This window comes from Phaseolus vulgaris, chromosome 9, assembly GCF_000499845.2.
Source record: "Phaseolus vulgaris cultivar G19833 chromosome 9, P. vulgaris v2.0, whole genome shotgun sequence".
Lineage (NCBI taxonomy): Eukaryota > Viridiplantae > Streptophyta > Magnoliopsida > Fabales > Fabaceae > Phaseolus > Phaseolus vulgaris.
Window position 1 is genome coordinate 11,211,102 of NC_023751.2, and position 25,392 is coordinate 11,236,493.

Consider the following 25,392-nt stretch of genomic DNA (forward strand, 5'->3'; position numbering starts at 1 on the left):
GATTAGAAGAGTAGAGAAAAATAAAAAAATTAAGAAGGGGAACATAAAGTTTTGAAAAAATTACATTTGATTTTTAGATAATAGAATTTAAAAAAATAAAAATAAAAACTAAAATAAATTAATAAAATAACTAAAATAAATTAATAAAATAAAATATTAATAAGAATAAAATATAAACAAATTTGAATATACCAAAAAAACAGTTAAATAAGATATCCTTTTATATAGTATAAAATTCAAAAGTATAACTTGTATATTTCTTGTATAAGTTTGAATTATACAGAAATAAACATTTACTCTGCGGTAAATAGGCTTAAATCCTACATTATAAAAAAAAAACAGGTTTCTTCAAACCCAAAACAAAATTTTAGATTAATTGGGATGTAGCCCCAAATATTACGTCATTAGTACTAATTTAGAGTGGATAGAGGAGAGAACAAGGGAAGAAGGTGAAGTCGAAGAAGTGAGCGTGTTTCAGTGTTTTCTTCTCATTTGGATCTGCAGAGAGAAGAGCGATGACTGTCTTTCACTTCTTTAACTGCGCGATTCTCACCTTCGGGCCTCACGCCGTCTACTATTCCGCCACGCCCTTGTAACTCTCTCTTCTCTCTATTTCTCTTTTATTCACAACTCGCGCATCAGATCTATGTACGTTTCTAACATTCGTTTAAGCTTCAAATGCTTAAACAATTAGCCCTTAACTTATCAAATTTATGCTCTCACAATTTCGCCTGCTTCAATTATTGTACCAAACTTTATTTCCATACTATTGCCGATAACTTGTTTGTCTAATGTTCTTTCAATGCATAGATGTAATCAATAACCTATCAGGAACCCTTTTCAATTTCGATGAACTATAAATCTTGTGGTTGTGTTGAATTTGTAATTTCCCCCCATTTTACTGCGATGTTAAAACTAGGTCTTGTACGTTGGTTTGATGTGTTAGTTAAGTAATTAGTTTCAAATTTCAGATCTGAGTATGATACACTTGGAACCTCTATCAAAGCCGCTGTTGTTTATCTTGCGACGGCGTTAGTGAAGGTTGGTGAATATATTGATTTTTTAACTATTGTCGTGTCGTTGCACAAAGGAAGGTGACAATCTGACTCAATTTTTTGTCTGACAATCTGGCTGGCAGCTTATTTGTCTAGCTACTTTTCTTAAGGTATCGGAGAGTGATAGCTTTGATCCGTATCAGGTATGTATGTGAATTGCTCCTTATGAATATGATTGAATTGATTTATGTATACTGCTGCTCATGCAGGGATGCTAAATAACAAGTTTTAATCCTTAAATGAAGACCAAACATTTATGTTTTTATACTATACCTGAGAGCTATTACAAATTATTAGCAGTCTAAGAAGCACAGACTCTTACAGTAGTTATGTTATGTCGAACACTGCATTGACATTTAGAAGTTATAATACTTTGTAGTTGTATTTTTGTGATTTCCTTTTTTAACTTTTCTACCAATGTAAATTGAAATTCCATAATAATTAGATAAATCTGAGCATCTACAATGACATGTTCTCTTTTAAATCATTATTTATATTTTGTAATTTAAGATTTTTATTTTTCGGGTAATTTCAGATTAATTTTATATATTTAATGGCTTATTTATAGCTGTCATATCTTATGAAGTTTAACATTTGCTATGCCCCTATGTTCACGTCGTATCTGAGTTTCCTTGCTAAAAGAATTATTTATGTGAAGTTTTGCTCAATTCATAGTTTTATTTTAAATTTTAAGGTGTAGACTGTAGAGACAGTGAAGTTTGATATTGTACACGCCATTGGGAATTTCCCATTACTTGGTAGAAGAACAGCCAAATTTTATAGGTGAACTGTGTTTTCACAAAAATTAAATAAATAAATCAATGCTCAGAATTATCATATTATATGTTTTCTGTTCTTTGATATTTTTTGTTGGACTCTCCTTCCACCAAAATACTAGTATGTATTCTCCATTGAGATATAGTGTGTGGATTAGTTACATGAACATGGAGGGTACCGGTTAAAGTTGCGCTGGTGTTTTTAATATTTAGACTGCTTTATCAGAATTAGAGCTTGAATGGAGAGGAATGACACTCCCCCTTTCTAGTATTTGGTTTGCTGAAGATTGCAAATTGCAATTGTGTTTATAATTTTTATTCCATTCCATTGTGCATTTAATACTATATGCATGGAATCAGCATAAAATGAAACACAAATCCCAATTGAAACTAATAAATACAAACAAGGTAACAAAACAAGCACCTAATACCTTCAAGCCTAGACTGAAGTGAATAGGCTTCTTGTCTGAATCTGCCCAGAAAGAAATCACCATTTCATTTCCTACCAAACTAAGGACTCCACACTCATGCATAATAGAGGTGGAAATAAAATAACCATTTTGCTTATGAAATATCCTCTAAGATAGAAGAGCCATGAAGTATATGTCAATGACAGATACTCTTCTATATCAAGAGTCTGTATGTTTTGAGTAATTATGGAGCATTTCTGGTGTAAGGAGCTCATCTCCATATTTTCTTAGAAAAATCCAAGTTTGTATTAGACAACAAAATGAAGGCACATAACAACTTAACAATAGGTGGCTGTCAATTTATAAATTTTATAATTTGGAGCCCTATATATTCTCAATGTCTATTTAGAGTCATTGTTATTAAGGTTTTATCTCGAATGATAACAAAGGCCTTTATTCTTCAGGAGTTTCTGAAGGCATTAATAGGTTTTATAGATGTTGCTGGGCTTTATTTTGCCTTGACCCAGTTGACTCACAGGAACATCTCTCAGAATCATAAATTTCAAGCAGTTGGACTTGGTATGTGTGACAAGCTATACTATTTTGTACATTTTTTTTTATATTTATGTATATCTTAAAGTGATATTCTTCTTCTAGGGTCAACCCCTTATGTTTCTTGTGTTACTTTGCTTCTGTCTTCATCTGGGTCTTGGTGGCACTTTTCTTGTGACAGGCTGGGCGTTTGCTGACTCTGTACTGCATCGGTTGGCTCCTCTTTGGGTTGGTGCCAGAGGATTAGAATTTACTTGGGATTACATTCTTCAGGGCCTTGAGGCTAATGCAAATTTGGTATGTCCTTTCTCTAAGAGTCTTTTATTTTTCTTTCTAAGACTGAAATACAGTCCTCATCAGTATTATTCTCCTGGAATTTGGAACTTCTTTTAATTCTACATTCATTTGCATGATGGAATTGTATGTCTATGTTGGTAAGTGTTATAAGTGAAAACACGACTTAATTCATGTGCAGTTTGTAGTTTGTGTATTATTATCTGTAATTTTAAATATTTCGTCACTTTCTTCTGTACAGGTGTTGAGCATATCCCTTGCTGCACTTGGATCTTTGATGTGGCTTCGAAAAAATAAACCCAAGACTCTCATCCCTATTATTTATTTGAGTGCCATGATTGTAGCAACCATGCCATCTATCACAAGGTCTTTCCTGGTTCATTACAGTTACTTTAATGATATGTAAATGTGTAATTTCATGTTAAATTAATTTTTTTCTACTATTTTTCCCTATGCAATACAAGTCTTTGAATTGAGACCCAAGCATAACATATTTCTTGAGCTTACCTCGTCTCGCTGTGCAAATGGTCCATTAGGATCAGATTGCCCAACATATGGTGTTGTGCAAGTATTAGATATTTTACTTGGGTATATGGTAGTGATTATTTAGTCAGCCATTACTCTGTCATCTTATATGTCATGTTCTATATACTGTGTATTTGACGAACTATATCTTCTGCAGCTATCTGAGGCGTGGATTGGGGTGGCACTTTCCTAAAGTGGTAGGTTTTGAGCTGTTCACATCCCTGGTGATGGCTTTTATAAGCTGGCAACTGTTTGCTGCGTGTCAGAGACCTTCCGTGTGAGAAAGCTTTTTGCACAATGTAGAATCCTGCTTAACTATTTTCTGGCTGGAGTTTTGGTCTAGGGTCATCTGCTTCTTTTGGCAGCCGCAATGCTTTAGTTTTATAAATGTTTTATTTATCAATTGTAATTTCTTAATAGTTTGATTAAGTTTAACGCGCTTATTTATGTTCTTGCGGTAGAATGTTGGCTGCAGCAATTCATTAGATTTTTTTGTCATCAGAAGAATAGAAGTATGAATTACCCCATATGTCTGGGATGACAGGTTGCAAATACTTTATTTATCTTTGAAACTCCGTAGGATTTCCCATTTTTAACCCACTTTATCCATTATTAACCCACCCATGCCTTGTCTGTCGCAAACTCCATTTTTTAGAATGCTGGCTGCAAATCATTGTGAAACAACTTATTAAATTTCATATTAACAGGGGTTATGTTGCTGTCTCATTACACATTCACCCTCATCGCACAAATTCACCAACGAGTGAGTCAAGACTAAATGTTTCGCCGGTTTTGGTAACATGGGACATTTTCTACGTATCATTCACCATATATGTGGTTTTGCCAGCTTGCTGTAACGGTTCTCACTAAATTTCTGTACATACCTGTGATTTTGTATCTTTAATTTGAGATGCGATTTGAAACAAAGGGTTTAGCATCAAACAATTTTCTGTTGTATTTTGATCGGAACACAAGCCTCGTGTGTTAATGAAACTGAAGCGGAAGGTGGCAATACTAAGATATAAATTTCTCCGCAGTTTTAAAATCTAAAAGTTCCATTTAAGAACATCTACAAGTTATATTATGTTCTTTATTTACATGCCATTAGCACTGTGATGGGTAAAACTCAGAAGTAATCTGTAATGAGGTGTGAGACGATTCAAAGGAATTACGAGTACGGTTAAATTAAATCTTTAAAAATACCAAATGTTACTTTAATTTTTAAAATTCGTATTAATCTATGAAATTACAAAATTTAAGATGATTTAATCATTTAAAAAAAAGAATTCGATTTTAAAATTAAAAATATTGGCGTATTTGCATTTTCTTAAAAAAATTGTTAAGCACACAAATGATTGGAAATGCTTAATTGTACGTAAAGTGTGCCCAATTTAAGAGTAATTTTAAAATAAATAAAAAATTGGTATGCAGCCCAGAGGCCGAAATTTCCCAGGTCCGAAGTAGAGGTTTGGGAATGCAGCAGTTGATGCCAATAAACTATTGAGCAGAGATCATCATCCAATTACGAAGGAAACAAGAAAATGATGAAAGTTCGGAAATAGATATACAATTTATAATGGAAAGAAGAACAGGCGCAGCATCAATATAGAAGGAAGGAACATATTAATTAATTACTTGGTTATCTGATTCAACTTTCACTCTGCCTCAGACTCCTCAACCCATGCTTCAATTCGCAGGAGCACAAACCCAACAGCAACCCCGACAAGAACGAGGCCATTGATGATAGCAGCAATTGTGAATATCTCACCTGCAGCATTGCACGTGGATGAGAGCGCCCCTCCTCTCTTTCCTTTTCCATTGGATGCTGTTGCTTTCACCGAGCTCACAATCTTAGCGAAGCACTTCTCAGTGCTCAAGGGAAGCCCCAAGGCGACCACACCATTGCTAGCCTTGAGCCCCCCAAATGAATTAAGCCCTCTTACGTGTACCACTTTCTTCATTGTCTTCTTGGTCTTCGCAGGCGAGCTCACGATGGCTCCGCCGGAGATGTTCTGAGGACACACGACAGCTGTGGCCATGGCCATTTGATCCTCACTTCTACCCACCAAATATTTTTTATCAACCAAACCTTCAAATGCCTCGCGTATCACTCACTTCACCTGTGGATAGGAAGGATCGTTTTGAACTACGAAGATCAAATGAATCTAAAAGTGGGTATTTATTTGGATAAGGAGCTCCCAGACTGATTGGCTGATAGGCCACGGATGACTACTGTAGATTAGATGCTTTTTGTTTTAAAAAATGGAATGGTGGATCACAACTCTACCCTTCACCACTTTTCAATTCATTTCCTACCAACATAAATGTTTATTTCCAAACATTTCCTTTTTTTTAGTTTTTTATTTTCCATCAAATGTGCTTCAAGTTTATATAATTTCGTAAATTAGCATTTTTCAACTTTATAAAATTCAATACCAATTTATTTCTCTGAAAGTTACCACTTTTTTAAAGGTTGGAAAAACTAAATGCACATTTAAAAAAAATTGATAATCAAATTCACTAATATAAAATGTAAAGAAAACATGTAGGAACATATATAGAGACTGAAAAATACTTTTATTTATTTATTTTGTATAAATAAATACTTTTAAATATATATATATTTCTATAATAAATGTTTTATATTGTATAGAGAATTATTTTAATTAATGATATTTTTTAAAGTATCCAAATTTAATTTAAAAAGTAAAAAATCAAATATATTATTGATGCCCATTTATTCGAGTATTTTTTTAAAAATAAAGGTTAATTATATTTGATTTCTTCTTAATTAACTTACACAAGTGAGTGAGTAGATGAATATACACATTCTACTTCCTTCTATAAATAATGACTTTTTAATGGGAATGGAAGATACTAATGATAATTCTCTTGATATGTATTCAAGCGTTTCTTATAAAACAAAGATTGATGAATCTTCATATCATAGAAGTTATAGTTACACTCAACACACAAATTATAGTGATTGCCATACCATTCCTACCTTAGACTGCGTTGCCTAGTTGAAATAGGTTGTTTTGATAATGTAAATTGAAAGGCACCATATTATAATTTTAATTTGGTTAATTTTAAAATTATTTTATTAATTTTTTTTTTTAAAATTGTAATATGATGTAGAATTTGAACCCTTGTTCTCATGAATCTGCTCGTTGAGTCCAAAGGAAACCAATTACACTTTAATTATGCTTTACTTTACAAATAAACTAATTATTTAACATTAATTAAATAAATATTTAAAGATTTTGTTTGGATTTAAGTTGGCCAGAAGTCCAACTTAAAAAGAATACCTAAAAGTCCAAAAATATTATACATCTGTGCAAACTACCATCTCACTCGAGAAGGAAGAGAACGAGCCAAACCATCCAAACCATCAATTTAATACTGTAATACTTCAAATCTTATACCTGTACACATTACAAAATGATAATACACATTTTTCTAAGAAAAAATTGTGTACTAATGATAAGTATAAATGATAGGTATGGATAGGAAGTTGATTATATATTATTATTATTACTATTATCATAAAGCATTATATATTAGAGTTTCTAAATTCAAGAATTTAAAAGAAGGTTATATTATGTGAAGTTTTATGTAAATCTAACAGAATCATTTGAACATATAGTTAGTGAATATTATTGTATGAGCTTTAAAACATAAATTTTATAGTAAATATATGAATGAAAGAAAGATATGCACGGACACCTCCCGTCACTAAATACTTAGGAAGAAATAAAAGATAATGAAATATAAATATGATACGTTGAAAGAGAGATAAAAAAAAATGATAAATATTAATGAAGTAGGGTAGGCTGTTGAAATAGAATTACTATCCTAGGAAAAAATATATAATTATACAGGAGTAGAATTTAAAATAAAAGAGGAATATTATTCTGAAAACAAAACTTATAATGGTTCATGGACTGTTATACTTTATTTGAATTTAAAATAGTTCATGGACCATATTTGAATGATATAATTCATGAAATGAAATAAAAATTCACTTGAGAGGAAACTAAAGAAAAAATAGAAGTTTGAAATAGTTATGAAAAGATAAAAAGTTTATTGTTTTTCATGAAAGAAAAAAAATTGAAAGGTGGGAGTTAAAGAAGTGAAGGCAGTGGATGGATGATGTGTTTGTTTAACTTGCAGATATTAACCATACATATATAATTGTTGACTTTGGTAAATGCAGAAGGAACATAGAAGAAACATAAATTTAGGTAACTATACATCTAAAATTAAAAGTAGCAGAAGGCAGAAGAGGTTAAGAATTTATTGTCTATTTTTGTGGCATTCAAAGTTAGTAAAAGGAAATTTCACAGGAGGTGAGAAATCACAGCAGAGCCTCTCGTATGGCTTCATCTCTACCTCTCAACTTAACATTTTCTTCTCTATAAGCACCCTTTCCCTTCCAACCTAATTCATCATCTCTCTCACTCACTCACCCAATCACCATGGCCTCGGGCTGCTTTCTATTGCTCTCCCTATTCCTCTTCTCATCATTGTCATCTTCCTCCTATGCACTTTCCGATGTTGAAGCCTCTTTCATTGCTCGTCGACAATTGATGCACTTGAATGAGAATGAGGACTTGCCCAGCAACTACGTAAGTAACTATAAAACAAACTTTAAATTCTCTAACTCTAGACTAAAAAGTGCATACATTGCACTTGAGGCCTGGAAAAAAGCTATCTACTCAGACCCCTCCAATTTCACATCAAATTGGTCGGGCCAAGATGTTTGCTCCTACAATGGAGTTTTCTGTGAAAAGGCTCTAGATGACCCAAAGATCGAAGTTGTGGCAGGGATTGACCTTAACAATGCAGACATCGCAGGTTACATTCCCCCAGAAGTTGGTCTGTTAGTTGACCTTGCACTTTTGCATATAAACTCCAACAGGTTTTGTGGGATTATCCCACACAGCTTTTCCAATCTTAAGATTCTCTATGAGCTAGACATCAGCAACAACCGCTTTGTAGGGCAGTTCCCTGAAACCGTGCTTTCAATTCCAGACCTCAAATTCCTTGACATCAGGTTCAATGACTTTGAAGGGGAACTGCCTTCTGATCTTTTCGAAAAAAGTTTCGATGCTATATTTTTGAACAACAACCGCTTCACGTCCACCATTCCTCAGAACCTAGGATCAACTCCAGCCACGGTTGTGGTTATGGCCAATAACAATCTCTCAGGGTGCGTGCCTGCCAGCATTGGCGACATGAAGTCATTGAACGAGTTTATTTTGATCAACAACAACCTCATGGGTTGCTTGCCAACAGAAATTGGAAATCTCGAAAAAGTTTCAGTGTTTGACATAAGCAACAACAACTTCGTTGGCGTGTTGCCCAAGACCTTAAATGGGCTGAAGAATGTTGAGCACTTGTCCATTTCACATAACAAATTTACAGGTTTTGTCCCGCGTAATGTTTGCAGCTTGCCCCATTTGATGAACTTCACATTCTCCGATAACTATTTCAACGGAGAGGAAGAGGGTTGCTCACCTCAAAAGAAAGAGCCGGCATTGGACGATGAGAACAATTGCATACCAGATAGGCCAAAGCAAAAACAGTCAAACGCTTGCAATGAGGTGATAAGCAAGCCTGTGGATTGTAGCAAAGACAAGTGTGGCCATGGGAGCCCTCCATCTTCTTCTCCAAAAACTCCTCCAACACATACCCCAACTCCAAAGCAAGAAACCCCTACCCCTCAACAACCCAAACCCTCACCACCACCAGAGGACAATTCCCACGAGGAAGCACCCAAGCACCACGAAAGATCTCCACCACCGCCTGTCCACTCTCCTCCTCCTCCTGTCCACTCCCCACCACCACCTGTTCACTCCCCACCACCTCCTGTCCATTCTCCACCACCACCTGTTCACTCTCCACCTCCACCTGTTCACTCACCTCCACCACCGGTTCACTCACCACCACCACCACCCGTTCACTCCCCACCTCCACCCGTTCATTCTCCTCCCCCACCCGTCCACTCTCCTCCTCCACCCGTCCATTCCCCTCCCCCACCCGTCCACTCTCCTCCTCCACCCGTCCACTCTCCTCCTCCCCCAGTTCACTCTCCACCACCTCCTGTCCATTCCCCACCTCCCCCAGTTCACTCTCCACCACCACCAGTTCACTCTCCTCCTCCCCCGGTTCACTCTCCTCCGCCACCTGTTCACTCTCCACCACCTCCAGTGCACTCTCCACCGCCACCGGTGCAACCTCCTCCACCTGCTTCGCCTCCTCCTATGGAAGACGTCTTCCTTCCCCCTCACTTCGGCTCTTCTTATGCTTCACCCCCTCCACCCATCATTGCCGGCTACTAGAAGGGTTGCACATATTTCTACCATTTATACTAGTTCCTAGACTTAAACTTGCATTGTAATCTATATCAACGCAAACAGATTTTTTTTCTTTTCTTTTCTTCTATGTAAATGTTGTGTATTCAATTTAGCTGAATGAGCTAATTGAACATTATGTTATCCTAAAACATAATAAGAGACAGAATAGTATTTATTATCTCATAATCTCTCTGTTTTCCCCCTTTATCTTTATAACAAAAATTAGTAATGTAATTGTATTTTAGTTGTAGCTTTAAATTGCAGGTTTCAAGATTAGTTATAATATTTTTAACAATTAATTAAATCAAATAATATTTAATTTAATTATATTAGTAAATGATTAACAAGGATCAATATAACTAGGAGGTGTTAATATAGATCAAATCATAGTAATATTTTTACGAGAGCAATTATATCTAGATATCTATTGTTTTTAAATGCCCCATTAATATATTTAAAAAAATTCTATCTCTTCCCAACATCATAACATTTATAAATTTTTTCTCTTTTAAGTATATTTTTGTATTAAATAACTAGTATTTGTAGTTGTTCAACGTGGTGTGTAAAATGTGTTTTTTTTTTATTATAATATCTTCTTAGCGTATTATTTACAATATGAATTACCTACTAAAACTGTCGTATTATTATTTTTTTCTTATTTTTTATTTTTTATTTTCTTTATAGTTTTTTTTATTAATTATATCTTATACTGTGAGAATTTGAAATTTTAATTTTAAACAAAATAATACACTTTCAATTTGTATTTATTTTAAAAATTTATAAGCACAAAAAGGAGAAGCTTCGATGTTTTCCGTGAGCACAACTTGAAAGTTAGTATGTATATATGTTGTTACTCTCACTAAACAAAATAATTGATTAATTTTTGTGATTTTAACCTCCATTACATGTTATGTATTGGGGTTTGACTTTCTCTAAGTGATGGAAGAGGGTCCAAGCTCACCACACGATGAAAGCCAAGCCTCCAAGACTAGACGGTCTAGCCTATAATGAGAAGCGTCTAGACTCAAAAAGGAGCGTCTAGCCCATGAAGAGGAGCGTCTAGGCCATGATGAGGAGCGGCTACATAAGGAGCGTCTAGGCCATGATGAGGATTCCTTCTAGACCGTCTAGCTTCACATACACATGGGTCAAAGCTACGGTTTTTGGGAAGAGAAGACTTTTGTAATTGTTACATAAAGGCCCATTAGGGGTGCTTAGTAATTAGAGTAGTGTAGAAAGCATATTTGTGTGAAACATTCTAGAAAGACTATGGAGGGGGTGAGCATAAAAACTAGACACACCCCTCCCCATGTGCACCCATGTGCTTCACATTTACATTTCATTTGGCTAGCATTAGGGTTGCATTATGGTCCTCCTTAGCCTATAAAAGGAGGAGCCTACACCTTGTATTTTCAAGTTTATTTGAGTATTGTTATGCTGCCCATTTTGTGCACTAGCTTTACTTCTCCTAGAAATCTAGGCTATAAACTTCACTCCCTTCACCTTTCTTCATAGAGCTGGCCGAACCTCTCTAATCCCTACTCATCATGCACCTTCAAAGCCATCACAACTCCTAGGAGGGCTTTGTTTCACTCACCCATTGCTTCCGCCCCATTTTTCACTACTTTGATTCAAGAAGAACACATGAAATGCCATCACTAAGTAACACCATCTTACCTTTGCTCTGAAATCTCATTAATTAGTACCATTCTTTTTCTTTTTTAAATAATTATATTGGTCTATGTGTCCATTCTTTTATTTTCTTTTAACTATACATTTATTTAAATTTAATGTTTGTCCATTGAAAAATATTGAATGCATATTAAAAGAAATTAAAGTAGTGCAAAAAAAATTTACAATTTTTATTTAATTAATTGAAATTAACATTTATAATATAGTAGGGTCTACGAATAAAAATATGTGGATAATAATTTGTAGGTAAAACTAAATTTACCTACGGATTCTGATATGTGGATAATATCTTTAGATAATACTAAATTTACCTATAGATTCAAATCATTACATAATTTCTTAATTTACCTACAAATTCAAGAATGTAGGTAAAAATTCGTTGATAAATTTAATTGTTTTTAGTGTATAGTTAAAAAAACGCAATGAAGATCGGTGGAAACTAAAGAAAAATAGTTCTTACCTACTAAGAACTATTTTTCTATGATTTTTCACCTAAAATTTGAATTTATTAAATTCACTTGAAACAAAAATTCCAATCAGTTTTAAAAATTCCAATCAGTTTTAAAAATTCCAATCAGTTTTAAAATATCATATATAATTGGTTGAATAATCATAAATATATAAGTATTTTTATGAAATATTTTTCATTTTGAGTATAAATAAGATTAGTGAAATTCAATTATTTTTTGATAAAAAAAATAATGGAATTACTAATAGAATAAGTATTACAAGTTTTTGTTTTTTTGAAGAGATTATTATTGTATATTATAGATACACTTCACGAAAAATCATGAAATAAAAACCAATTTTTAGAAACAAAAAATAATCAGTTGCTACAGTGACTAAATTAGAAACCATTTTAGAGACTAACAAATTTGTGTTTCTAAATTAGTTTCTATTATTGTTAAATGATTTCTAAATTGGTATCTATTTAGCAACCAAGGTTTTTGCTACCAAATTTAGAAACTAAATAATTGGTAGTTAAAATTCTGGTTGCTAATTATATACCAATTTAGAAATCATTTAACCATAATAGAAACTAATTTAGAAACCATTTTTTTAGTTTCTAAAATAGTCTCTAATTAGATTATTATAGCAACTAATTATTTTGTGTCTCTAAAATTGATTTCTATTTCATGTTTTTCTTGTAGTGATATATTAATTTATATTGATTTTTTTTATTAAATCCATACCTATTTATGTGTTTGTTCATAATTATGTTAATAAATGAGAATGATTTTAGAAGTAGATTGATTTTAAAAGTGTTTGATGTAACAAAAAAAAATAAGTTTAAGAAGAAGTTACGAGTGATATAAGATATATATGATTATTGAATTATATGTTTGGGGTACACTAAAAAATATATTTAAAAGTGTTTACTTGTACTTTCGGTGGATCAACGCCTCACACATTGAAATGAATTGAAAAAACATGTTTTTTTTCTTTTCCAAAGAATAATGTTTTGTTAACACCTTCTATCAAGTTACACATTCTTGACGCTACAAACATGGAAGCGGTGGATGATGTGGCAAGGATATTGTTGTAAATGTCATGATGGTGATGTGGCTTTAGAAGATAAAAAGAGGAAGAACGTAGGGTTTGACAACGGTGTGAGAAGTTGAATTGTCATGCCGCTGCTCGACAAGCTCCTCCTAGATTGCCAACGTCGTTTAACTTCGACATCGTCAAGAACCTCCAGTGCCTCACCAAGATCGTCGTTGCTGCGCTCGATGGGACCAGAAACAACTATAGTGCTAACAGCAAGGACCGCGTGCGGTCGCTGTCATGGGCGATGGCGCGAAACTAGTCAGTGTCGAAACAAATCTACACGAGGATCGAAGACGAAACACTCCGATCCAACACTATCGTCAATCGAAAAAACCTTCCACGTCTTCTGAATATAAATCATATATTACATCGGTTATATGGTTTAATCAATGTAATATGTATTATTATGAGTAAAAATATATATTACATCAATTGTTACTAATAACCGATGTCATATGTGTTATTATGAGTAAAAAAAATCATATTACATCGATTGTTACTAAAAACCGATGTAATATAGTTCGTGGTGTTCATTCGCACACAATCTTATTTCGTTACGTCATTATCACGTTTTTCGCGTCAAATGTATATATATTTCCGGTAAGAAGGTTTCAATATATCAGGATTATAATATAATATCCTAATTTAATATAAATTTGTTGTAAGTAAGTAGATCAGAAATTCACAATTTGAAATATTAAAATAAGAAAAAACAGCAGCCTTGAAAGAGTAATATGGCCCATAAAAAAGTCAGATAAGAAACTGTGTTAAAATAATGAAATTCTTTTTTTTGTCTGAAAAAGAAATGGTCGCAGTTCCTTCTTCTTTCCAATTTCACTTCCGTATTCAGTCAAACATAAAACCCACCACATTACTCTCTACAGATGCGGAAGGGGCGTGTCAGCTTCGTGATTACAATTATTTTAATTTTTCGGTACATAAAGATTATTTTACTTTATGATTCCCTTTGACTTGTACCACCTCAACATTTTATCTCTCGGATTATATTAAATTTTTAAATGACACATGCACTTACGTCACCAATGACGCAGAAGCTATTTCTAACGATTTTGCATCGTTATATTATTGTCTAATGTATTTAAAATAAAATTAATCGATCAAAATAAATTTTAAATTCTGTAACATAATTTATTTTAGGACATACCATCAACCAAATAAATAAAAATTTAGTAAAACTTAAAACTTACAAAAATAATTCAACCAGAGAAATTTGGTTTCAACACTAATTTCTATAGACAGGAACGCGGACATTTGAAAAGAACAACAAACTCATGCAGTTTCAATTCAAATATTTTTTATATATAATTTAATGGATAAATCAAATAGCAAGTTATCCAGAATTATGTGAAGAGAAAATATTTTATAATTGGAAATATGAAAGAGATTTTTCATAAGATTTCAACAGTTAAATCGTTGCAGAAAATGAAAAAGGACAACACATACATAATGTTGTATGCAAACAAACTTTATTAGAGTAATTATATGTTGTATGGATAGTAAAATGTCTCCATCAAATTTAACTGATTAAGTTGAAATTTTTTGTATCAATAAAGTAATTCACGAGGAAGGTGCGTGAACTGCATTTGTTTTATAGCATAGAATAGATATGAAAAGGAGAAAAGGTTATAAGAAATAAAAATGAAATGAAGTCAAAGACGAATAATTAGATGCGTAAAGTAAAGGGTAGGTAATATCGTAAATAAAGAATAAAGCAAGTCTGATAATTGTGAGGCGAAAAGTATGGGAGCCGCCGTATATATTAAAATCCATTTCCAAGAACAGCTTCCTTCTCACACTTGTTCTTCTCCCCACCCAACCAAACACTTTCTCTTTCTCCTTCTTCCGGTGTTCAGGGGATCGCATCGGCGGCGATTCCCTACCTTGTTTCCCTCTCCACCTCTCAATTCGATTCTCACGCTTTCGCTTTTCTGATTCCCTCTTTGATGATGCTTCCCGTCGCTTGCTAGGGTTTTCCAACTCTCAAATCCCCTTCTCCCAAAGCACCCTGTACCTTTTCTTCCTTCGATTAATCAACTTCGTAGTCATGGCTATCCGGGTTACCTTCTCCTTCTCGGGCTACGTAGCCCAAAATCTCGTCTCCTCCGCCGGCGCCCGCGTCGCCAATTCGCGATGCGTCCAAGAATGCTGGATCCGTACGCGCCTCTTCGGCGCAACCCAGAAAACGGAACTAGATTCTTCCGCCGGCGGAGTCCGAAATTTCGCTAGGCCCAACTGCTGGGCCCAGTCCACTTACTCCACCCTCGCCGAAGAGTTTATCGGCGACGGCTGCAAGAGCCCAATTATATTGGGCCTGATTTCGATTATGAAGTCAACGGCGGGTGTGTCTGGGTCATCCGCGGCGGCTGCGGGTATTTTCGGTATTTCGCCCTTCAAAACAAGTTCCATTATTCCCTTCTTGCCCGGTTCGAAGTGGCTTCCCTGCAACGAGTCCGTTCCCAACCCTACTTCGTGGGAGGTCGATAAAGGTGGCACGAAACGCGCCGTTGAGAACGATGTACCCAGTTTTGCGAAGACTAGTTGGCTTTCGCGGCTTCTTAACGTGTCTTCTGATGATGCGAGGGCCGCGTTCACTGCCATTACCGTTAGTTTGCTGTTTAAATCGTCTTTGGCTGAACCTAGATCCATTCCCTCCTTATCTATGTACCCTACTCTTGAAGTGGGTGACCGTGTTTTAACCGAGAAGGTTAGTTATTTGTTCTTTTTGACTAAATTATTTGTGTGATTGTGTCGCGTGTTTTATTTTTTGCTTCTTTGGAACTGATTAGGTTGTTAATGTCTGTGACAGGTTTCGTTCTTCTTTAGAAAGCCTGACGTTTCGGACATAGTGATTTTTACAGCGCCTCGTTGTTTGGAAGTATGCTTCGAAGACATTTCTTTTTGTTGTTGAATGTTTTGAGGTGGTGATGAATTGTGAACTGTCATGTTTATTGATTGGTTTCTGCTGTTATGTAGAAGTTTGGTTTTACTTCGTCTGATGTATTTATAAAGAGGATTGTGGCTAAGGCAGGGGATTGTGTTGAGGTATGATTTTATATTTAAGTGAGTTTATTGGTTTCTTTTAAGCTGTAGTCTTATGCATGCTTGGGTTTTTATTGTAGGTTCGAGATGGGAAACTACTGGTAAATGGTGTTGCTGAAGAACAGGAATTTGTATTAGAGCCTCTAGCTTATGAGATGGATCCAATGGTAATGTTTGCATTTTGAAGCTGTAGTAGTGTTTGATTGAATTATCGTGGGGCTTGGCTGCATGATTAATAGTGGTTTTGTGTTTTGATCGCAGGTTGTGCCAGAAGGATATGTGTTTGTGATGGGAGATAATCGGAATAACAGTCTTGATTCTCACAACTGGTAATTTCTCAGCCTCTTTCTAACTGATTTGTCTCTTGTTTATGCTGGAGGATAATTTAGCATAGGTCGACGACAGATTTTGGCCCATATGTTGATGCTGTCATTCTCAAAACAATCAGCTTATGTAAAAATTTGCTTTCAGATCTCAGAACTTTGAAACATATGATTGTGCACATATCGGATTAATGATGTCTGACTTAACTTTTATTTGCTGTTTTTGTGTCTATCAGGGGACCCCTCCCAATCGAGAACATTGTTGGTAGATCCATGTTTAGGTACTGGCCTCCATCCAAGGTATCTGACACTGACACCCTTCGTAAACTGCCTCCTAAGAACAAATCTGTGGCAATTTCTTGACATGAATGATTCCCACTGCTTTCTTATCTGAGGGTGATGAAGGCTTCCAGATACTTTCATTTGTTCTAAATTGATAGCTTCTCCCGTTTTTGCCCGGGATTGAGCTGTCAACTCAAAGATTCTCTAAGAATGCATACAGTTTGGGATGAATATCTTATTCATTGATACAAATTTGTCAATGACCTAATAATACCATTATGCGTTCTTTAGTGCCATCCGAGTCAGATGTATTTCTCTTTGCTGAAGTAAGGGAAGAAAAAACAAAGAATTCCAAATGCATGGTATGATTTTACCCCATAAAATGGAACATGATGATTGATTTTGTTTTGTATTCTTTCGTGCATGTATACTATATGAATGTTAGAATCCCGATGAAAGATTTGACATGGAGCTAAGGGATTCCCTGTTAGTTCCATAATCAAGCCTCTTCCTATTTTGAATCTGTAATGCCATTCAGTCATACATGATATTGAATGACACAATTATGGTAGCCTATTTTAAAATGAAGTAACAATGCAATTTCGCAATCTTTCCACTGTTTATGTATTTTCTTTTTAATTTATCTTGTGCGGTAAGAGTTGTGGAGTTCAAAGGATCGATTAACTTGATCCACCTGGATCAACAAAACTCTAGACACGTACGGCCCAGGTTATCGGATTCAGAAATGGATTCTATTGAACAGTTTAGATACAGTAGCCGACCTCACTACGTGGTTGAATATTTTATTTGCACTTCGTTTGGATAGCAAGTGAAAAATGGAAAATAAAGTAAATAAATTACAGGGAATTCAAAGTAAAATTTTCTACCATTTGGATTGATGGAGTTAAAAGGGCTAGAAAGAAAATTAATTTCTTCTTAACTTGTTTAATTGGGTTTAAAATGAAATTAATTAATTAAATGACATGATTATATTTTTATTATTTTAATGTTATTATTTGAATTACTGATGAAACACATCCGTGTTAAAAAAATAATTATTATAATAAATTTAATTAAAAATATATTCTAAAATTTATATTGAAATTAAAAAAAATTGTGTATGAAAAACATTACAAAGGTATTTTTTTAATTGATTTCATAATGTTATAATTATATAAAAGGAATGTCTGTATTTTTTTTTATCAAAATAAAAGGTAAAATTATACAATAAGATAATTATAAAATGTTTTAATTTTGATTATTATTATTATTCAATAAAAAAATAATTATAAAGTAGTTTTTTTAAATAATAAAAACTAAAATTTAATTAATAAATATAAAAATACTAAAATAAAAGAGATAAAACATTAAAAATCATTAATTATAAAACATTCTAAATCCCCTCCTATTATATATGCTTGCAAAATAGATGTGGTGCAAAAGTTTTGAATTCCATTTTGATAATTGTTATTGGTTTTCAAGGAAACTGCCAATAAAAGTTATAGACCAATCAGTGAAACTTCACTGTGGACGAATGTGTGTAAATAAGGCCATAACTGTGAATCACAAATTGTTGCCAAACTATGGAACAGAGTTCTAAGTGAGTGGGGAAGACAGATTACTGTAAGCAAACACTTGCTTCCTTCTACCCTTTTTGGCTCCCCTTCCTATTTTACTTCAAACCCACAATCAGTAAGAACACTATTTTTTAAGGCGCCAACATATGAGATCACTGTTTTAAGAATGAATCAGTGCCCTTTTTATGGAGGCTTCGCTGGCAAACCTACTATTTATAACAGATAATAGAGCCTAAACCTTGGTGATGTCAACATTATTTTTTGAATCATCTTGCTGAACTTCCACCGTTTTGTATGTATACCAAGAAGCACAAAGCAAGTAAAATCCGAAGTTCACAACACTTATGACTGACAACATCCAGTAGAAGTAGTTCAGCTTATCTCTGTTCAAGTTGTTACTAGCCAACCACCCTCCACTCACTTTGTTAACCACCTCAACCACCAGTGTGCTTGTAAAGTATCCAAATGCCACAGAACACCATGAGATTGCAGTGCCAAGTGACTTCATTCCGGCTGAACTTTCTGCATAGAAAAACTCCAAAAGGCCTATCAGTGTAAACATGTCGGCTGCTCCAAAAATACCATATTGGTACCCCAGCCAGAACACACTCATCGGCAAAGGCTCTGTGCTGTCCACCATGTTGTGTTCGATGGCTACAGACTTGCGCCGTGTTTCCACAAAACCTGCCACTGCCATGGAAGCAGCAGACAGAACCAAACCAATTCCAATCCTCTGAAGTTGTCGAATTCCGGTGGGAATCCCTGTGATTCTTCGAGCAACCGGGACAAAAACACGGTCGTATAAGGGGATTAGGACAAACATGAACAACAAAGGGATGACTGGGAGAGAGGCTCCTGGCACTTTGAACCCCCCTATTTTTGCGTTCATGGTGGTGCTCTGTTGTACAGTGAAAGTCTGAAGTTGAGCCAAACAAGTGTTCATAAATATGGTGCTGAGTATTATTGGTAGCATGCGGATTAAGATTTTTGTTTCTTCCACTTGTGTTACTGTGCACAATCTCCAGTGTCCGGAGGTTTCCCTATCTGTGCTGCTTGCAACAATTGCTGCTCGGTCTAAGAATCTGAGTTTATCGTTCCAAGAAAACCAAATGAGGAACTCATGAACAGTGTTTCTACTTTGTAGTCAAAGAATACTAGTTAACTGCATTCAATCTTTTTCTTTTTTTAATTTCATTACCTGAACTGTTCTGTCCTTTTAAGAATTTCAATATTGTCCCCTCTTTGCTCTTCATGAATCTCATGCAGTTCGTCGTTACTGTCTGGAATCTGAAGTTTTCTGTTTCTGAAGGCTGCCACGAACACCTAATATGTACAAAAAATAATATATATGACTACCACATGCATCATAAAAGTTGTTTTAATGTACAAGAACTGTTAAACTGAATAGCATAAACCACCAAGTTATCACGAATTATTACTCTCTTTTCTAACCAGAGTCTAAAAAAATAACCATTTCAGTAATTTCTGTAATATTGAATACTCACCCCTTTAATCTCTAAATTGATGTATTTCAAAGAAGTTCGTAGATAACTTTTGTTAATATTTAAGAAATTACTCACGGTGATTTGAAATACACACTGAACCAGTTTTTATTAACTTTGGGAGAAGTTATGGGAGAAGGTAGTACTTGAAGCACGAAATTGGTGATTTCCTATATTATAGAGAGTGTAGAAAAAAGGAATTGATAGTACCTGTATGATTCGGAGTAGAGGACTTCCCTTTGGAACATTGTGTCGGTATAATGAGTTTCCCATGCATATGAACAGAATTGCGAATAGAATTGCTATGGTGCACACAACAAAGCTCCAATCCCATCCTTGGTTGGCACCAATCCAAACAATGAAAGTAACACCAATTATTGATCCTATGGTAAGGCTGAACAAGAACCAGTTGAAAAAGCTGGATAGTTGAGTTGCCTCTTTGGGATCTTTTTCATCAAACTGGTCAGCCCCCAAGGCAGGTAAAGCAGCCTTAATACCACCACTTCCTAAAGCAACAAGGTATAGGCCACTATAAAGCATTGCAGCTTGGCCACCTGTGGCAGCCTTACATTCACTTATCTGGGCTACTGCTCTATCTTGGCATGGGATGGGTCTTAATTGGTGGGACCATGCTTGAACTGCGAGGATACCATATCCCTGTAAATAGTATCTGATCTTAAGATTCAGATTCATTCTTTGATATGCTTCTTTAGATGGATTATGGACTACCAAAGAGTTAGATGGAAAAAAGTCTGTCACTTTTTCCAATCAAACATGTCCTTGTCATGTTTTATAAGTATATTTTTTTTCTTTCTGTCCCTCTGTTATTCAAAGAGTTATATAAAAAATTGTAAAAACACAAAATTGTCTTCCAAGTAAAGACAAGGTACGATGTTGACGTAAATTAAGCTACTCTTTTTTAAAAGATTCTGAGACGTGCTCATCGCCATATTATTGATTGTTGGTTGGTCATCATGCCAGTCAAGAAACAACCAGTGCTTCAATAATTCAACACTACAGTTATAATGGTTGACTAAAGTTTTCAATAAGAGATTTTTATTCATTCTGTTTTAGTATTATTTACTATCATTCACATGATTCTTCCAAAATGATAGTTCTAATAAAAACTCAAAACCACTTCATGTCATGATGCTGAAAACAATTCTCTATTCGTCTTTTTGCTGAGAAATGCACTTGTAAGAAAAATTGGTTCAACTTACCAGAAATTCCATGCATGCAAATAGAACACAACTCTTGAATCGAGAGAGATAGGCATCATTGATTATTCCACCAAATAGTGCTAGTAAAAATGCAGTTCCCAAAAAGTTGGTCAGGGTTGTGGCAGATTTTGTTATGCTGAAGTTCATGTACCCAAAGAAGTAAGTTACTAGGCTCACAGCACTGGAAACGAAAGCCATGCTCTCTAGCCCTTCCATAGCTGCATGCAGTGGAATTTATTAGAAGAACACAACAAAAACATTCGTCACACATAAAAGGTATAAATTGTGATGTGGTTGAAGAACAGTCGTGTTCTTTAAATATCTGGAAAGAAATTCGATTATGAAATAACATTTATTATAGGAGATGTAAACTCTTCAAATGAATCAAGAAATTAGTTTTTAGTTCTAGACTAAATGATATATTGGTTTACACAGAAAAGATTAAAGGGTTCAAGATGTTACCGTATACAAAAAGTGCAGCTCTGTTTCCTCCTAGCCTTCTTTGTTGCCTTGGCTGCGTAACTATATATCTACAGATTCCCTGGAGAGTGATGAAAACAAAATTCAATAACCAAAGCAAGTTCAAACGAGAGATAAAGAGAAATGACACTAAAATGCACGAGATTGAGGTTAAACGAGTTTGAGAAACTGATTCGCTCTTCATTATCGTTCAGTTGGAAGAACATTCAAAATGTCTTGCAGGAAGAAGGAAAGAGTTGATTACCATTGTTAGTCCCTTCTTTGGTACAGAATGTGCCACTTCTTTAGGAATTAGCACTTCATTCGCCATAAATTTATATGGAAACCATGTTACAGTTGAAGTAAGCTTTAAAAAATCCTATGTCAACTTGACATTAGAAAACTAATTTTTACCACATTTTTTAAGCTACGTTCCTGTTCCCCTCTCCAACCCCCATAATGTGGGTGTTTTGAACTTATTAGTTGACATAATCATTTTTTTTATCGTTTTTTAATTATTAAGTGTTGATAGGTTTTGAATAATACCACGTTAGTTTATAGAATTGATTGACATCTTTGAACTACTTTGTTCATGCATGTTAATGTCTCAAAGCGTATATCCCTGTATTGACCTTGAGAAACTTTCATAGTTGCATTCTGACAAAGTTTCTTTTATGATGAAAATTTAGTAGACGTTTTTTGTATAACAAAAACAGTTTATAAATAAAATTTGAGTACAAGATCATGTTTATTATATCCTATTGTTCTCTTCCTGTTTGGATTGTGTGTTTTGTCTCTTGTGTTGTTTGATGCTGCTTATGTAACCTTCCTTTGTAAATTACATGTCAGACAAGAAAACGACCCCATATAGAGCTAAATACATACTGTTGTGCGGGTATATAATGTTCCAGAAATAAATGATTCCTTAAACAGGTTTACCCCAGAAACACACTCCTTAATATATATAACACTTTTAGCTCTGTCTGATCTCCAATTCATCGCAACACAGAGTTAATATATATAAACATATATATACTTACTACTATATATGTATTTTAATATATTATTTTAATAAATTTCAATTATACTTACTAGTATATATGTATTTAAACGATAATATCTCAACCAAAACAGCAAAATTATAATTTCGTCAATAGTGTTTCTTAAAAAATGAAATAAAAGTCAACAAATCATGTATGTATATTAGTACATTTTAATTTACACATGTCAATAAATAATTTATAATATAAGGACGTGGTATGATGATTGTGGTGGCTGAAAAAAAGGTATCTCATTTGGTATGTGAATAGCAATATAGAATTAAATGTGTTGACAATTGGATCAGCAGCATCACAGCTCAACATATTCCAAATCCAGCCAATTTAAGCCTTTTTTTTGTAGTAATTAAGACAAACAGTAAATTAAAACTCTCAATGTGATACAAAATTTTCAAAAGAAGATTAATCAACAAAAAAAAACACGTGGTCATACAAAAATTATCTAAACATTGTAAGAATAAAAGATGTGTAATACAAACATTTGCTTAACTCTTAACATTATTAATTAAGATGGGACAATTTAACTTTAACACTTTCTAATAAGCAATTAGCATAGTGATACGAGATCTATAGTCAAACTTTGGATTGTGACATTCAGTAACGATTCGTATGGTAAAGTTAATTTGTGAAAGAGAGATTACAAATTAATTATAATTCTTCATCAAGAAAACTTTTTATATAGAACTTATGTAGGAAAAAATGATAAAAGGATGTGACCTCATGAATATTTATAATCAAAATTAACTTAAGCTTATATTACAAATAATTGTTGGTTGCTTATGGAATATAGTACAACCAAATGTAATCATAACAAGTTGGTGATTCATTTATGCATATCGTCAATTATAACGTGGATAATAATAATAATAATAATAATTATTATTATTATTATTATTATTTAAATAAGCTTATCCAGCAAATTATGAATGAACAGACTTACAACAGTCTTCAATGTTTATGTCACTGTCCTATCTTCTTGTAATTTTGACAAAGGGATTTGCATATGCATATGCTTATGCTGGGCCAAATTAAAACAACTTAAAGTACCCAAAAGAATTATTTATTAAAATTGGTTCTCTATCACAATAGATCATTCCTCAATCAACTCTCATTTTGCTTAATTTAATTGGATTTTAAAAAATCTGAGTTTTGTCAGATTGAGAATTTCGTTTCCTTCATTTATTCTTTCGATACCAGGTGTACTGCGTTATTTTTGTTGGCAATCTTTAGTTTATCTCGTGCAACTGTGATCTTAATAGACTAAATTGAAGTTCGAAGAAAGGCATATTATATTACACATAGGGATATTGGGGTTTCATTTTTTTAAATTCAATTAATATCAAATAGGTTAGACTTAAAATTTATGTATATTTTAATTAGATTGTATGTTTCGATATAGTTTAAATCATATTAAATTTAATACGCATAATATTTTTAAAATAAATGTAAATTTATAATTGAATTCACTTGGTTTAATTCCAACATAGATTCAATCATATTAAATCCAATTTGATATAAACTTGGTCTAATAAGATTTAGTCTTGCCAAGGTTCAAATAGACTTATTTTAATTTGGGTGCAACTTGATTCATTAAGATGGCATGAGTTTTGGTATAATTTGACTTATTTTACTTTAGCTAGGTCCAACAGAACTTAACACAAACTTGTCTTGATCTGACGTGGATTAATCTGGGTTTGATCCAACTGAGTCTCCACTTAACATGGGTCTAACCCAATCTAATTTACTTGAGTCCAACTTGACTTGGGCTTGACTGCCAAACTCGATCTTGCATGACTTTGGTTCAACCCAACCATTCTTGTCTTAGACTCAAGCTAACTTGGTCTATCATGGACCTCAACCAAATTAGCTTGATGTGAATTAGGTCTGACCCGACTTAACCTGTGTTTAACTTGAATGAATTCAATGTAAATCCTAATGACTTTGCAAGATGTGAACCCTCCAACTTAGGACCCTTCTAACTTGACTCAACCTCAACCCTTTCCACCTCGACCTAACCTCAACCTCACCCAACATAACCCAACTTGGGCCTACCTAACTTAGGCAGACTTGCTCCTGCTTGACTCCTTCTACATGGACTTGGGTCAACTTGGCTAAACTTGGGCATGAGTAGACTTAACCTAATATGGACTCGAGCTAACTCAACTTAACCTACGTTCAACCCAACTTAGTCTTACATGAACCCAACCCCCATCAACCTAATGTAGACCTAGGATGACTTGACCCAACACAGGGCCTTCCTCGACGAGTCAACCTAACATGGGCCTTACTCGACTCAACCTAACTTAGGCTTGACTCATTTCAGCAACACCTTAGTTGAGTCGACTTAACACAACTTGATCCAAATTGATCTTGGCATGACTTTCTTAACATGGGTCTGCTCCTATTCAACCTGATGTAGACTTGTCCCAACTTAACCTGATGTGCACCTAAAGTGACTCAGCTCAAGTTAGGTACGGGGCAATCTACCTAAAGTGAGTCTGTGTAGATTAGGCGTTAAATGGATTTAGGATAACTCAACTCGACATTGACCCCAGATTATTCGGCCTAACTTGTTGACTTGGCTCGACATGGGATTGATTGGACTTTGCTTGACGTGACCACAACCTAATTTGGCTCAACCTATACCTGGTCGATTTAACATGAATTTGACCCAACCTAACCAACTTGAAATGGTTCTAA

At 34.2% G+C, this 25,392-nt stretch overlaps 5 protein-coding genes across 5 annotated transcripts; 3 read left to right on the forward strand and 2 right to left on the reverse strand.

Annotated features, from left to right (window-relative positions):
• The first annotated feature begins 343 nt into the window (after window positions 1-343).
• LOC137822044 (uncharacterized) lies at window positions 344-4,208 on the forward strand. The gene is made up of 7 exons (XM_068626935.1): window positions 344-592; window positions 972-1,041; window positions 1,139-1,198; window positions 2,706-2,820; window positions 2,975-3,090; window positions 3,329-3,453; window positions 3,770-4,208. Exons 1-7 carry the CDS (start codon window positions 516-518, stop codon window positions 3,891-3,893), a joined length of 687 nt encoding a protein of 228 aa, XP_068483036.1. The 5' UTR covers window positions 344-515; the 3' UTR covers window positions 3,894-4,208.
• A 1,059-nt stretch (window positions 4,209-5,267) lies between these two features.
• On the reverse strand, window positions 5,268-5,651 carry LOC137822214 (uncharacterized). The gene has a single exon (XM_068627113.1). The coding sequence runs from the start codon at window positions 5,649-5,651 to the stop codon at window positions 5,268-5,270; it is 384 nt and encodes a 127-aa protein (XP_068483214.1).
• Window positions 5,652-7,916: 2,265 nt separating this feature from the next.
• LOC137821375 (pollen-specific leucine-rich repeat extensin-like protein 3) lies at window positions 7,917-10,161 on the forward strand. Its single transcript, XM_068625935.1, has one exon. The coding sequence runs from the start codon at window positions 8,091-8,093 to the stop codon at window positions 9,954-9,956; it is 1,866 nt and encodes a 621-aa protein (XP_068482036.1). The 5' UTR covers window positions 7,917-8,090; the 3' UTR covers window positions 9,957-10,161.
• Window positions 10,162-14,961: 4,800 nt separating this feature from the next.
• LOC137822591 (probable thylakoidal processing peptidase 2, chloroplastic) lies at window positions 14,962-17,484 on the forward strand. The gene is made up of 6 exons (XM_068627501.1): window positions 14,962-15,936; window positions 16,039-16,107; window positions 16,206-16,274; window positions 16,352-16,438; window positions 16,533-16,600; window positions 16,831-17,484. Exons 1-6 carry the CDS (start codon window positions 15,277-15,279, stop codon window positions 16,955-16,957), a joined length of 1,080 nt encoding a protein of 359 aa, XP_068483602.1. The 5' UTR covers window positions 14,962-15,276; the 3' UTR covers window positions 16,958-17,484.
• An 835-nt stretch (window positions 17,485-18,319) lies between these two features.
• Window positions 18,320-21,969, reverse strand: LOC137822841 (protein NRT1/ PTR FAMILY 4.5-like). The gene is made up of 6 exons (XM_068627844.1): window positions 21,900-21,969; window positions 21,638-21,716; window positions 21,176-21,393; window positions 20,166-20,612; window positions 19,652-19,776; window positions 18,320-19,535 (listed from the first exon to the last, which is right to left on the reverse strand). Exons 1-6 carry the CDS (start codon window positions 21,963-21,965, stop codon window positions 18,686-18,688), a joined length of 1,785 nt encoding a protein of 594 aa, XP_068483945.1. The 5' UTR covers window positions 21,966-21,969; the 3' UTR covers window positions 18,320-18,685.
• Window positions 21,970-25,392: the final 3,423 nt, after the last annotated feature.